The sequence below is a fragment of the Urocampus carinirostris genome, chromosome 6 (genome assembly GCF_059441175.1).
Source record: "Urocampus carinirostris isolate Australia breed hairy pipefish chromosome 6, RoL_Ucar_1.0, whole genome shotgun sequence".
Lineage (NCBI taxonomy): Eukaryota > Metazoa > Chordata > Actinopteri > Syngnathiformes > Syngnathidae > Urocampus > Urocampus carinirostris.
In genome coordinates, this window is record NC_142354.1 from 26,134,927 (window position 1) to 26,146,704 (window position 11,778).

The following is an 11,778-nucleotide window of genomic DNA, read 5'->3' on the forward strand; positions in this document are numbered from 1 at the left end:
GTAATCTGTGTTATTTGAAAGAGACTGATGGTCATCTTTGTTAAACATCAGTCATGGGTTAGTCTATTTAAGAATGAATGAGGAAAAATGCATTCTCACATTCATTTGCTCTTACCGTCTTGAAACAAAGACTCTTCCCAGCGTTTGCGGCAGTATCGCATTTATATTTCTTATTGACCCGCCTAAAAATAAGACGGACAGATACTAGATTTCTTTGGATGTGTTTCTTATCTTCAGGCAATTTTGGCAATGCTTGCCATGGCATTGTGGTTATTTCATCTGCAGTGCCGCAGTTGAAGACCAATCAAAAAGCACTCACCCTTCAATTTGTTGCGTTTAGGTTAGGCCTAAAGCTGGACAATTAATTCAAATGTAATCAGGGTTTTAATTTAAATTTCCCCCTGAAAAATTCAATTGCCACTTAATATGCCTATAACTCCTATAACTAAAGCCCTCAATAAATAAATACCAAATTTGATTGAATTGTTTCTAAATAAGAGCAATCAACCTGGAAAATGGGGGCTTGTTGCCTTTTGGCTGTAGTTGCACACAAGCATGTCCCCCAAACGACGCCTGTATATTTTTGCTTTTGCGATTGAATCCCGCTTCTTCTTTACTTATGCTATTCCTCTTTCCAGCTGAACAACCCCACCTTGGTGGAGGGGCTGGTGCTCATCAATATTGACCCGTGCGCTGAAGGCTGGATCGACTGGGCAGCTTCAAAAGTCAGTACAACCGTGCTACCCTTTTCAGCGTTTGAATTATTTACCAGCAAACCTATGTGTCCACTTGGCTTTGCACTCCGTTGTATTGTATCTATTTTTACCGTCATCGGCTCGGTATATCCAATGTTTTATGTTTTAATAGTTGTTCTTTCATTTAATTGGTATGAAAGACAATTGTAACAGTTTCGTGTCATGTTTTAAAGTCAGGCAGGTGAAGTTCATTCATTTGAAATGAATTTGTATTAATCTTGTATCTTTATTTAATGGCTTTCTTCATCTGCTCCTCAGCTGTCTGGATGGACCAGTAACCTTGTTGATATTGTCATGGCTCATCATTTCAGCAGTGTGAGTTTATGCAGTATTAACGACCACTTTTAATAGAAATCTGTTAGTCTTTTGTACTCTGTTGATTGTCTACTGTCTATTAATGAATGAGGCAGAATGTTTCATCATCTTGGAGTCTTTCTGATTTAATTTGGCTGAGGTCAATGTCATTAAAACTTCACATTAAGTTCTGTTCTTATCTTTCTTTTTTCTTGTTTTATGCTGACCTACTTTAGTAAATTTCCCCAGAGGCAATGACTGTATTATTGAATGTCAGTTTTCCAATGCAAAAAATAACTTTGAGCAGATAATTATGCTCATCTTAAGATTTTTTTTTTGTTGTTTTTTGTTTTTAAGCTATATATTTTTAAAAAGCCTTAAAATAAGAAAAAATATTTCTTACTAAAATTGAGAAAACATTTTTAGAGGGGTAAGAAATATAATACTAATAGCCAAATCAATTTTTATTGAAGTGACTGATATAATCTTTGAAACGAGCATATTTCTTTTTCATAAAAAAAAATATTTATTGAAAATAGCAAAATAAGACTTAGCGAGAATAATATTTCTTAATATTATATTAGCAACAACAGACATCATCTTAAAAAAAAAAACACAACTATTTTTCCTCAGAATAAATAAAAATGTATTAAAATATTTAAAATAACAAAAAATAATTATATTTGTACAAAAATGATGAAAATGATCTTTAAAGTGTGCACAATTCTTTTTCCCAATATAACAAAAGCAATCTTTAAGATGAGTAATTATACGTTTTACTAATATCAGAAAAAATATCTTTAGAATTAGAACGTATACATTTGACTAAAACAATGAAATAAAATTCTTAGTGTTACCAAATTTATATTTTCTAACATGAGATGAATCGCCATTAAAATGAGCACAATTATTTTTCCCAAGATAAAAAAATACATAAAAATTAATATGTAAAATGAGCAAATATGTTTGACAATAACACTAAAAATATTTATTTACATTTTACTTTTATAGAAATCATCTTGAGCATAATTAATATTCCAAGATTAGAAAAAGAATCCTCTAAACGTTGAAATATTATTTTCTAAAATATGCAAAAATAACCATTAGAAAGGAGTGAATCACGTTTCTCATTTTAGGGTTTTTTAAAAATATAGTAGATGAAGAAAAAATTATGGGCTTCTGCGCTCTAATTCTTAGCTTTTAGCATTGTACAGAAACATTATGACTTAGGACCAATTGTTCTTCTCTGTTCTTTAGGATGAGCTGACAGATAATCAGGAACTGATCCAGACTTACCGATTACATATCGCTCAAGACATCAACCAGGATAACTTGGCTCTCTTCTGCGGCTCCTACCAATAGTATAAAGCAACATATTATTTTAGTTGTCACTCATTTATTTTTCGGTAGACGACTGACATACTGTCCCTTATTTACGTTCTGTAGTCGCCAAGACCTAGAAATCGAACGTCCCATCGTGGGTTTGAACGAACACACTGTCAACACGCTAACGTAAGTGTCAACGGCTACTTCGGTTTCGATTTAATCGAAAACAGGATTTTTTTTTTAAGCTGACATATTTTATTGTTTCCAGTTGCCCTGCTTTGTTGGTGGTTGGCGACACCTCACCTGCTGTGGACGCGGTGGTAAATTACCCGCTCGTATTTCTCTTCAAAAATTATTTGCTTTTAAGTAGTTGGATTTATATAGTTTAGAATTTTTAAATATTTGCAAATTTGCTGTTTCAGGTGGAATGCAATTCAAGGTTAAATCCAACAAAGACAACTCTTCTCAAGGTGAAACATCTAAGCGTACTCATTTTTAATGTGTTAATATCATAAATTCTATAAAGATCAGATGTAAATTGCATTTGTTTGTAGGTTATCTATCGGTGCAGCTAGATTATGAGAAAAAGAAGACAGTACTTTTTGGTGTAAAATAGGATAGCAATTTTTGGCAAGAAGACAATGCTAGCTTTTTGAAAAAAAAATACTAGATATCTTTGTATTTTTGTTCCCTAATTTTCGTGTATTGATAACCAAGTCTTGGAAGATCAAATTGAGTTAGCTTTTTTTGTGGCTTCTCTATGAATGAAGCTAAATGATTAGATAAAAAAGACACAAAAGATGACGCCAATATTTGGAATAGAAAGAGACATTGCTAGCTTTTTGTATATAGCCGAAGACGGCAGTATTTCTTCCCTCATTTTTTTATGCATTAGGAACATAACATTTTGGAAAATTAAATGTAAGTTGAGATTTAGTTTTCCCCGCTGTATTTAATAATGCAGCTAAATTTTTAGAAAATATGACATTACTTTTAGGCTCAAAAGAAGACACCAAGATTTGGCATAGAAGAAGACGACAATGCCAGCTTTTTGCGTAGAAAGACAGCAATATTTTTGCCACCTTTTTTTACACTTATTATTAGCATGAAATCTTGCTAACGTGAATGTAAGTTATATTCGTTTCCCCTTGCTTTTTCAATAATTATTGATGACACTTTTCAGTGCAAAAGAAGACGACACTATTTTTCACCTTTTCTTCCCAAAAAATTATTAACATAAATCCCAAATATAAGTTGCATTTTACTCTGGCGTATTTCATAATACCGCTAAATTATTGGAGAAGACTGCATTACTTTTGGCACAAAAAGACGCCGCCAATAGTCGGCATAGAAGAAGACAATGTTGTTTTTTTCGCAGAAGAAGACAACTGGATTGTTGTCCCTTATTTTTAATGCAATAACATAAAATGTTGGAAAACTACAGTATTTTCCACACTATAAGGCGCACCTAAAAAACCTTTATTTTTTTCAAAAGCTGACCATGTGCCTTATAATACAGTGCGCCTTATTTATTGCTCAATATTAAGTCGCAAAGTCTTGCAACTAATGCAGCAGCCGCCGACTAGATTTCCCCCCGAACGCAAAGTAGTCCGCGGTGTATGCTGGGATTTATTTACCGGCGTTTCATTGGCTAACCAATGTGTCAATCATCATTTGAATTGATCACTATTGGCTAAAGTTATTCGGAGGTAAAGGGGGCGGATCCTTTTTATCATTTACAGGCTTGTATAGGCTAAAGGGGCAAAACAAAGCCTGCAATTGGCAGAAAAAGATGAATGTGAATAGCAAGTGTGGTTGTCTACGGCATAGAGGAAACATGTTTTACCATTCTGTATTTGTAAATATTTTACTCTCCTGGATTTACTACACTCACGGATATAAGAGGACCATGGTTGCACATTATTATTGAACACGACTTCGGTGAGCTACTCCGGCTATATATTTTCCCAGTATCTTGTTTCAGACTGAACTCGATTTTTCTGTGAAAAGCGGTGCAGATAATGGATGGAATGGAGTGTTATTTTTAAATTAAACTCAATTCCAAGTGTTTATTGTCATATGCACAGTAAAGTTGCGAGCGAAAAAGAAAATAGAAACTAAGGAATGAATGGCATTTATTGAATCCCAAGACTTTAACCTTCCGAATGATATTTGGAACGATGCATTTGAGTGACATGGTACGGACACCGCATCCGCACGTGTCTACGACACGTATTTGCTTCTTTGCAAGTTTTCAGAATGTTAAGGGGGTAATAAGTTTAACTGAACTATCTGACTGTTTTGTCAACGTTCTCATTGTAGCGCCTTATAATCCGGTGCGCCTTATGTATGTCAAATATAGGACCAAAACTATTTTTTCGGGGTGCGCCCTATAACCCAGTGCGCCTTATAGTGCGGAAATACGGCACTTGAAAGTTGCAATTTTTTTCCCCCGGCTTACTCAATAATGCAGCTTATTTTGAAAAGATGAGTTTTTCGCGCAAAAACGGGGGCCAATATTTGACATAGGAGAAGATGGTGCTAACTTTTTGTGCAGAGGAAGACATAAATGTTTTTGTCCCCCATTTTCATGCACTAATAATAAAAAAAAACTTGTACATGAATTGTAGGTGGCTTTATTTTTACGCCTTTCTCAATAATGCAGTTAAATGATCAGAAAAGACGGTATTACTTTTTGGTGCAAATGACTCCAATATTTGGCATCGAAGACAATAATTGCTTTTTGCGCAGAATAAGCTGGCAGTAATTTTGCCCTCCATTTTCCAAGCATTGATAGATAGATAGATAGATAGATAGATAGATAGATACTTTATTCATCCCCGTAGGGAAATTCACACTTCCAGCAGTATCCTTTTGTTGAAAATAAAACAATAATAAAGTAAAAGAAATATAATACATAAATACCCAATGTAACGTGTGTATATAGAGTATTTAGATAGTGCTACATAAAATACACACTGTAATAAAAATACGGTAATATGCAATGTGGGGGTGTGGTTTAATGTGGGCCTTTACTCCCCGGGTGGAGTTAAAGAGCCTCATGGCATGAGGAAGAAATGATCTTCTCAGTCTGTCCGTGGAACAAGACTGTGACAGCAGTCTTTCGCTGAAGCTGCTCTTCCGTTTGGAGATGATTCTGTGTAGTGGATGTGATGAATTGTCCATGATTGACCGCAGCTTTTTCAGTGCCCCTCTCTCAGCTACAGTCGTCAGGCTGTCCAGCTCTGTGCCCACAACAGAGCTCGCTTTCCTCGCCAGTTTATTAAGAGGAGACATTTGATAACATCAAATCACAGAAAATAAAGACTAAATTGCATTTTTTCTGGCTTATTCAATAACTCAGCCAAATTATTGGAAAAGACGACACTACTTTTTGGCACAAAGAAGATGCCAATATTTGACATAGAAGTAGACAGTGTTAGCTTTTTGCGCAGAGGAAGACAATGCTTATTGTTTATGTTTGTCAATTCTTCCAGATGGCTGATTGTGGAGGTTTGCCTCAAGTTGTGCAGGTAAAACCCATGCAGCTTTCATTCAGTATCCTATCGTTGTTGTTTTTTTAAATTTTGATTTCTTATCTGATAATTGTATATATTTACAGCCAGGAAAACTTGCGGAAGCCTTCAAGTACTTTGTTCAGGGAATGGGCTACAGTAAGTATGCACATCTTTATTTTTGGGACGTAAACGACATAAAGTAGCAAACACAAAGGCACATGACGCATTGGTAGTGTCGGCCCACTTCCTGTTTGTTGATACGAGCGTAATGTCTTCTGTACCTTACAGTATGATTGTTGTCACTCTTGTGTCTTGTAACTGTTGCTCAATAAGCCGCGATGATGTATTTTGAAGTACAGGCAGTTTATTTTTTCTACTGTCTGTTTGTCACAAGCGGCACAAACCTATGTTTTTCCTTTGTGCTCTATTTAGTGTTACGTACATCTGCTAACTCTTAGTAGGTGAGGTCTAAATTGACACAACAGAATTCCTGTTTGGGTTTTAGTTTGATGTGTTGTCTTTCTTTTGAATTTCTCTTTGATTGCAGTGCAGTGTTAAAAAGACTTCAAGCTTTGATTAAATTGTAGTGTTTTGAAAACTGCAGAAGGTCAGAACATTCAGATCTTCTGAGTGAGGCAATTTGTATTTGGTTGTATGCCAAGTCTTTCATAGACCCACTGGCCGCTGAACAGATAGGGACTTCATCAGGGAGTGATAAGTTTATAGTTTAGTGGACACTAAAAATGAGGAGAGAAGACGTCAATTAATTTTGAACTTGCTAAAGAACAGGAAAGGCCTGTACAAAAACCTTCAAGATGCAAAAATTCCTATTCGTTGTAAAGGTTCTCCCGAGTCCTTCCTTTTCATTAAATCTCGTGGGTTACAAAAAGCAGGTCTGCCCTAAATGGTCTGGGAATCAAAGAACAGCAACATTACTGGCCTTTCGTGACAATAATGTAAACAGTGCGTAATAGTCAAAATAATAAACAACATCCTTTGCAATCTCCTTTGCAGCTGTCCAATCATAGAAACAAAACTACACACTTTATTGTAACCAAGCAAAATAAACCTATCATGGAGTTAAACTTGGCTGGATTTAATCAAACACTACTGTTTGAATCAGATTCCAAAACAAATTGTTATTTCAAAATAAAATACAGTGTTGCCTTACCATATAGCGGTTTATTTATTTTGATAAGTTCTGAAAATTTTGCTCACATTACAGAATTTTTACGTAAATTTAGGAGCGCCAGTACACTCAAACCAATCGGAAAACTTGAATCTGTTTCTTGGGCACTGTTTGGAACAATCCAAATAAATCGTTTACGTGTCTAGTGAAAAAAAACAACATATGCAATCCGATCGGGGGGAAAATACGAGCAACGCCATGCAAGAAGCATAGACTGACACTACATATGGATGGATAAAGTGGTTGCATCCACTATATATAGACTGTAGGATTTTTTACCATACTGGCAAAAAATAGAAGGGAAATGTCCTGGAAAAATCAACCACGACACATGATACTTTTTAGTAAGTAACTGGAGTTTGCATGTATTATTTGTCTCTCTTACTAGTCCCACAATGTGGCATAAAAATATCCCACCCACCTATTCACACACTAACACACTTATACAGATATTATAGAACGTATTATCCACAAAAAACAAGAGACTAATTTATTTATATTTACCGTTTTTATTTTTACTTTCAAACAAAAAAGTGGGAAAAAGTGTCATTACTTTCCATTTATAAGCAAATTGCTGGTGTTTTACTGTGTAGTTTTGTCAAAACGCCCCCATACGTCAGCAATCAAAGCAACCTTTGGCGCTTTTCTCAAAATGCCATCCAGTCCTCCTGTTGAGCAAATGCCAGTGTGGGATTAGTTGAGATTAAAAAGAAGGTTTCCATCCAGAGAAAAACAAAACAAATCTTAACACCTCAGTATGCTTCAAAAGCTACTTTTCTCCTGTGAACACAATGGCCAGTGTTGGAAACACTACAACGTGGAATGCAGGTTTAGATGGCTCGGGGGAAAAAAATCGACTTTACTCTCAGATTGTAATTTATGCTGAATCTGTTGAACGGTAGATTGAGACAAGCAAACGTTTTCATCCTTTCTTCCTCTTTGTGTCCTTCTTTAATCAACCCTTACAGTTCCCTATGTCCTTCTCAGTCACCTGAGCAACGAATCAGGTACCAGGGTTTTAAAAAGCCGCACTATTAAAAAGCTTTTGAAGCCACTCGGCCTCACAACACCACACAGCGGATGAATGGCATGCAGAATATAATCCTGCATAATCACACCTTTGGTTTATTATGTGCTGTGTTATTCATTTTAAGGCCCGACCGAGTAATCGGTGCTGATAAAAATCACGAGATTATGACCCTCAGAATATCATGAAAAAATGTTACGGGTACAATTTTCCACCTTAAAACATCAACTTTGAGGTACTGACATAAAAAATGTTTGTTTCTGGTTTGTGTAACATTAGCAGTAGCCTTTACCATAAATGATTCTATTGTCTCTAAGCATGTTTTCAAATGATCTATGGTACCCATTCAATACTAAGTAATCTGGAGCTTATTTTTTTCAAAAACCAAGAATTCCAGAGTACAAAATGCACCTGATTAAGCCGCATGCTCAAAGTGAAGAACGAAATTCAATTTTGTCTTTGTACAAACTGGACTTTAAGGCCCAGGCTTAAACAGCCATGAACTAATTCACATCTTTTCACATTGCTATTTAGATGACAAGCACATATTTACTACTGCGCTGTAAGAAAACCTGAATGAAGACACTGTCACGTAAAATGTGACCCTTTCCATTCAACAACCAGGGCAACCATACTATGGAGAATAATGTCTTATTGCAACACAGACGTGTCTTTTTCGTTGTTGTCATTGGTGGTTACCGTGGTGATGGAACGAAATGCATTCGCTTATTAACGTTTGCCTGGAAAGTTCAGCGACCTGACATTGTAGCCGGTGATGTGGACCAAGAAGTCTAGCATTATTGATAAATAACTTCCACTGCTGTTTAATTCAGATGTATGAATTAAGGAATTGATTTGTTAGTGATAAAGTTTGGATATCGTGACTATGTTGTAAATATTGAATTAAGTACAGTAAGACTTGCCGTTTTCTCCTGCTATATATTGTATGAATCATGCTGGTAAAAAGATGAACTAATTTCTCTCAAAGGGCGTCATAAATTTCCAGACAACACAGCAGTGATTTTTGAGGGCATGAGCTGTGGAAAAGAGCAGCTTGCCATTTTTCTCTTCTGTTGCTGAGCAAAATGTTTTTCCTGCCACAAAAAAAAATACCCACACCTTATTTAAAGAAGCAGTGTTAAAATGTAGGAAAAAAGTATTGGCTTGTCGTCCACCTGCCGCGACCTGATTTCGATTTGCGTTGCATACAATATTTGGGGATTTTGATCGACTGAGCAAACTAATACACTTATTTATACCAAAAGTGTATTAAATGTGCTACAACTATACACGAAAAAAATGTGCTACCTCATGCTGTAATTTCAATTTAATGCGGCTTATAGTCCAGTGCGCCTAATATATGAAAAATGTGTAACAAAAGGGCAGGTGCAACTTATATAGCAGAAAATACGATCATTTTTACCCCCTGTCCAAAAAAAATCCATGTCGGTTGGGCCCTAATTTTCACACAGGATCATTTCTGACATACCTTGCACATTTATCCCCTGGTCGAAGGTTAGTTTAGATACTTTAGCATGGATTATTTCTTTTTCTGTTGTTGTTTTCTTTGCATGGTGTTCTTCAATTGCAAAGGCTTTATGTTGTCGTTGTGAAACCTCAATATGTTTTTGATTAAAACATAATTTTGCACAATTGTGTTTCTTACCTGTTTTCAGTTTCAATTTTTGTTCTCATTGGCAAACTGTTTGCATGATCGGCGTAGTGTTTAGACCTCCCACGTTGCTTTTGTTGTTGTTGTGTTTTACAATATTTTGTTTTTCCCTGCCCAGTGCCGTCAGTTGGGATGACCCGCCTGGCCCGCTCACGTACCGCTTCTTCTTCGAGCACCACCTCCATGGAAAGCAGTCGCAGTCGCCACAATTTGAACAGCCTCCTGGAAAACAACGGGGTAGATCGCCAGGCTGGGCCCCAAACCATGGAGGTGTCCTGCTAAACTTCCTCCCTTTGTAACTTATCCGCCCTTACACTACAAAACCACATCATTTAGAGGAAGATGTAATAGCTATAAAAAAGAGAAACCTATTGTTAACTGTAACCTTATCGAAGAATTATATTCATTAACCGATACTACCACTCCAGTCGGATGTCTTGTATATTGACACATAATCCACTCACCTTACCGGTACTTGTATTTATTTTTCGTGTTTGTTCGCAGATCGATATTGTTTATAACTTTGCTTTTGTCATTGTACGCTGCAACGCATCGTCTGTTTTAATTTTGTCTTAGGGGTCCAAAGATTTCACCTACTGTAATTGAGTCACTGTTTTTTTGTTGCATTTTTCAAATGAAGGCTGTACATTGATATTATGCGTGACTGAAGAGGAAAAAACAAACATTTAAGAAAAGGCAATGCATTGCTTTTGTAGCGCATTGCTGAAGATGACTGTAGTTGACGTCACTGGCATTGAATAAGGCGGTGAATGAAGTGTAATACTGTATTCCCTCGCTACTTTGCGCACTGTACTTCGCAACCTCAGTGCATTGCAGGTTGTCGGGTCTGTTGGCTCTTTTTTTGACGTTCTATCCACCAAAAATTTAACGGCGCTCATGCTGCAAACTGCATCCACAGAGAGCGCATTGACGTTAGGTCTGGGAGCTCTTTTTGGCCATTCTGTTCTCCAAAAAGTAAACTGTTCTTATGCAGCCTGTGATCCATTATCCCTTTTAGCATCTTGCTGCAAGCGGGACGAGTCGTGCGCACCTTTGTCTGGCCTGCCATTACTGTACTACCGCCTTGAATTAAATGCACTCATCCAGCCGCGAACTATTATCCACAATCCCATATTGCTGCGAGCGGGGGCCGACAGAAAGCACTTTTGTCGGTAAGCGTGCTGTTCTGGGATGCCAAAAATGAAATGCATGGTTGTGCTTGCAATCCATTATCCCCAGTCAACTATTGCAGAGCGCATTTATTTTTGGGGTATCAGCCGCTGAAGCGGGATTTTGGCCCACCTAAAATGAACTACAGTTTTTGTTACGATCCATTATCCCCTTTCAACTATTAGTGAGAGCACCACTGTTGCCCACTTAAAATGAACTGCAGTTTTGTTTGCGATCCATTATCTATATTTAACTATTGCTAAGAGCGGGGGCTGAAAGAGTGGATTTCTGCATGTTGCCCGGGGATACTGGTCCTTATTGACCCCAATGTACGAGGGATTGCAGTATTTAATGCTTAAGGAATTGTGTACTACTGTCTCTTTACCGTCAAATCCATTGAATTGTCACCCCACTCCCGCATTGATTTATTTACATTAACAAGTGTCACATGACCCAGGGATTCTTCTCACTTCTACTGACTACTCAATAAAAAGATTAAATAAATGGTTGACGTTTTCTTTATTTATGTGAGAAATTTTGTATTAGTCTCTGCTTCTTAGTTTAGAAATTTCCACAGCATGTTCAGCTTTTTGACACGGATGAACGTTCCTACAAATAGCATTGCGTTTGGTTTATCCGCAAAAAAGACAACACAGTTGACTCTGGTGTGGTGGTCAGATTATTCAGATACCGCAATCACTTTAGACTTAGATGGTTTCTAATTCGGACAGCACTTCAACATATTTTTTGTTTTTGACTTATTTAACAGGCACATGCATTATGCTTGGAAGATTGAAGGAAGCCGCGTGCACAGACAAAACCGCCCC

General features: G+C 36.8%; 1 protein-coding gene across 4 annotated transcripts in view; it reads left to right on the forward strand.

Annotated features, from left to right (window-relative positions):
• The window catches only part of ndrg3a (ndrg family member 3a), a 50,757-nt gene extending 39,302 nt beyond the window's left edge, over positions 1-11,455 (forward strand). For 3 of the 4 annotated variants that reach the window (XM_088338474.1, XM_088338475.1, XM_088338477.1), the window contains 10 exons: positions 639-725; positions 1,014-1,070; positions 2,307-2,410; positions 2,496-2,561; positions 2,644-2,695; positions 2,798-2,845; positions 5,873-5,908; positions 5,998-6,049; positions 8,051-8,089; positions 9,900-11,455. In XM_088338474.1, coding sequence (XP_088194600.1) covers positions 639-725; positions 1,014-1,070; positions 2,307-2,410; positions 2,496-2,561; positions 2,644-2,695; positions 2,798-2,845; positions 5,873-5,908; positions 5,998-6,049; positions 8,051-8,089; positions 9,900-10,063 — 705 coding nt within the window. In that variant the 3' untranslated portion in view covers positions 10,064-11,455. The remainder of the gene's footprint in view (positions 1-638; positions 726-1,013; positions 1,071-2,306; positions 2,411-2,495; positions 2,562-2,643; positions 2,696-2,797; positions 2,846-5,872; positions 5,909-5,997; positions 6,050-8,050; positions 8,090-9,899) is intronic. The other variant, XM_088338476.1, reaches the window with a different exon arrangement.
• Positions 11,456-11,778: the final 323 nt, after the last annotated feature.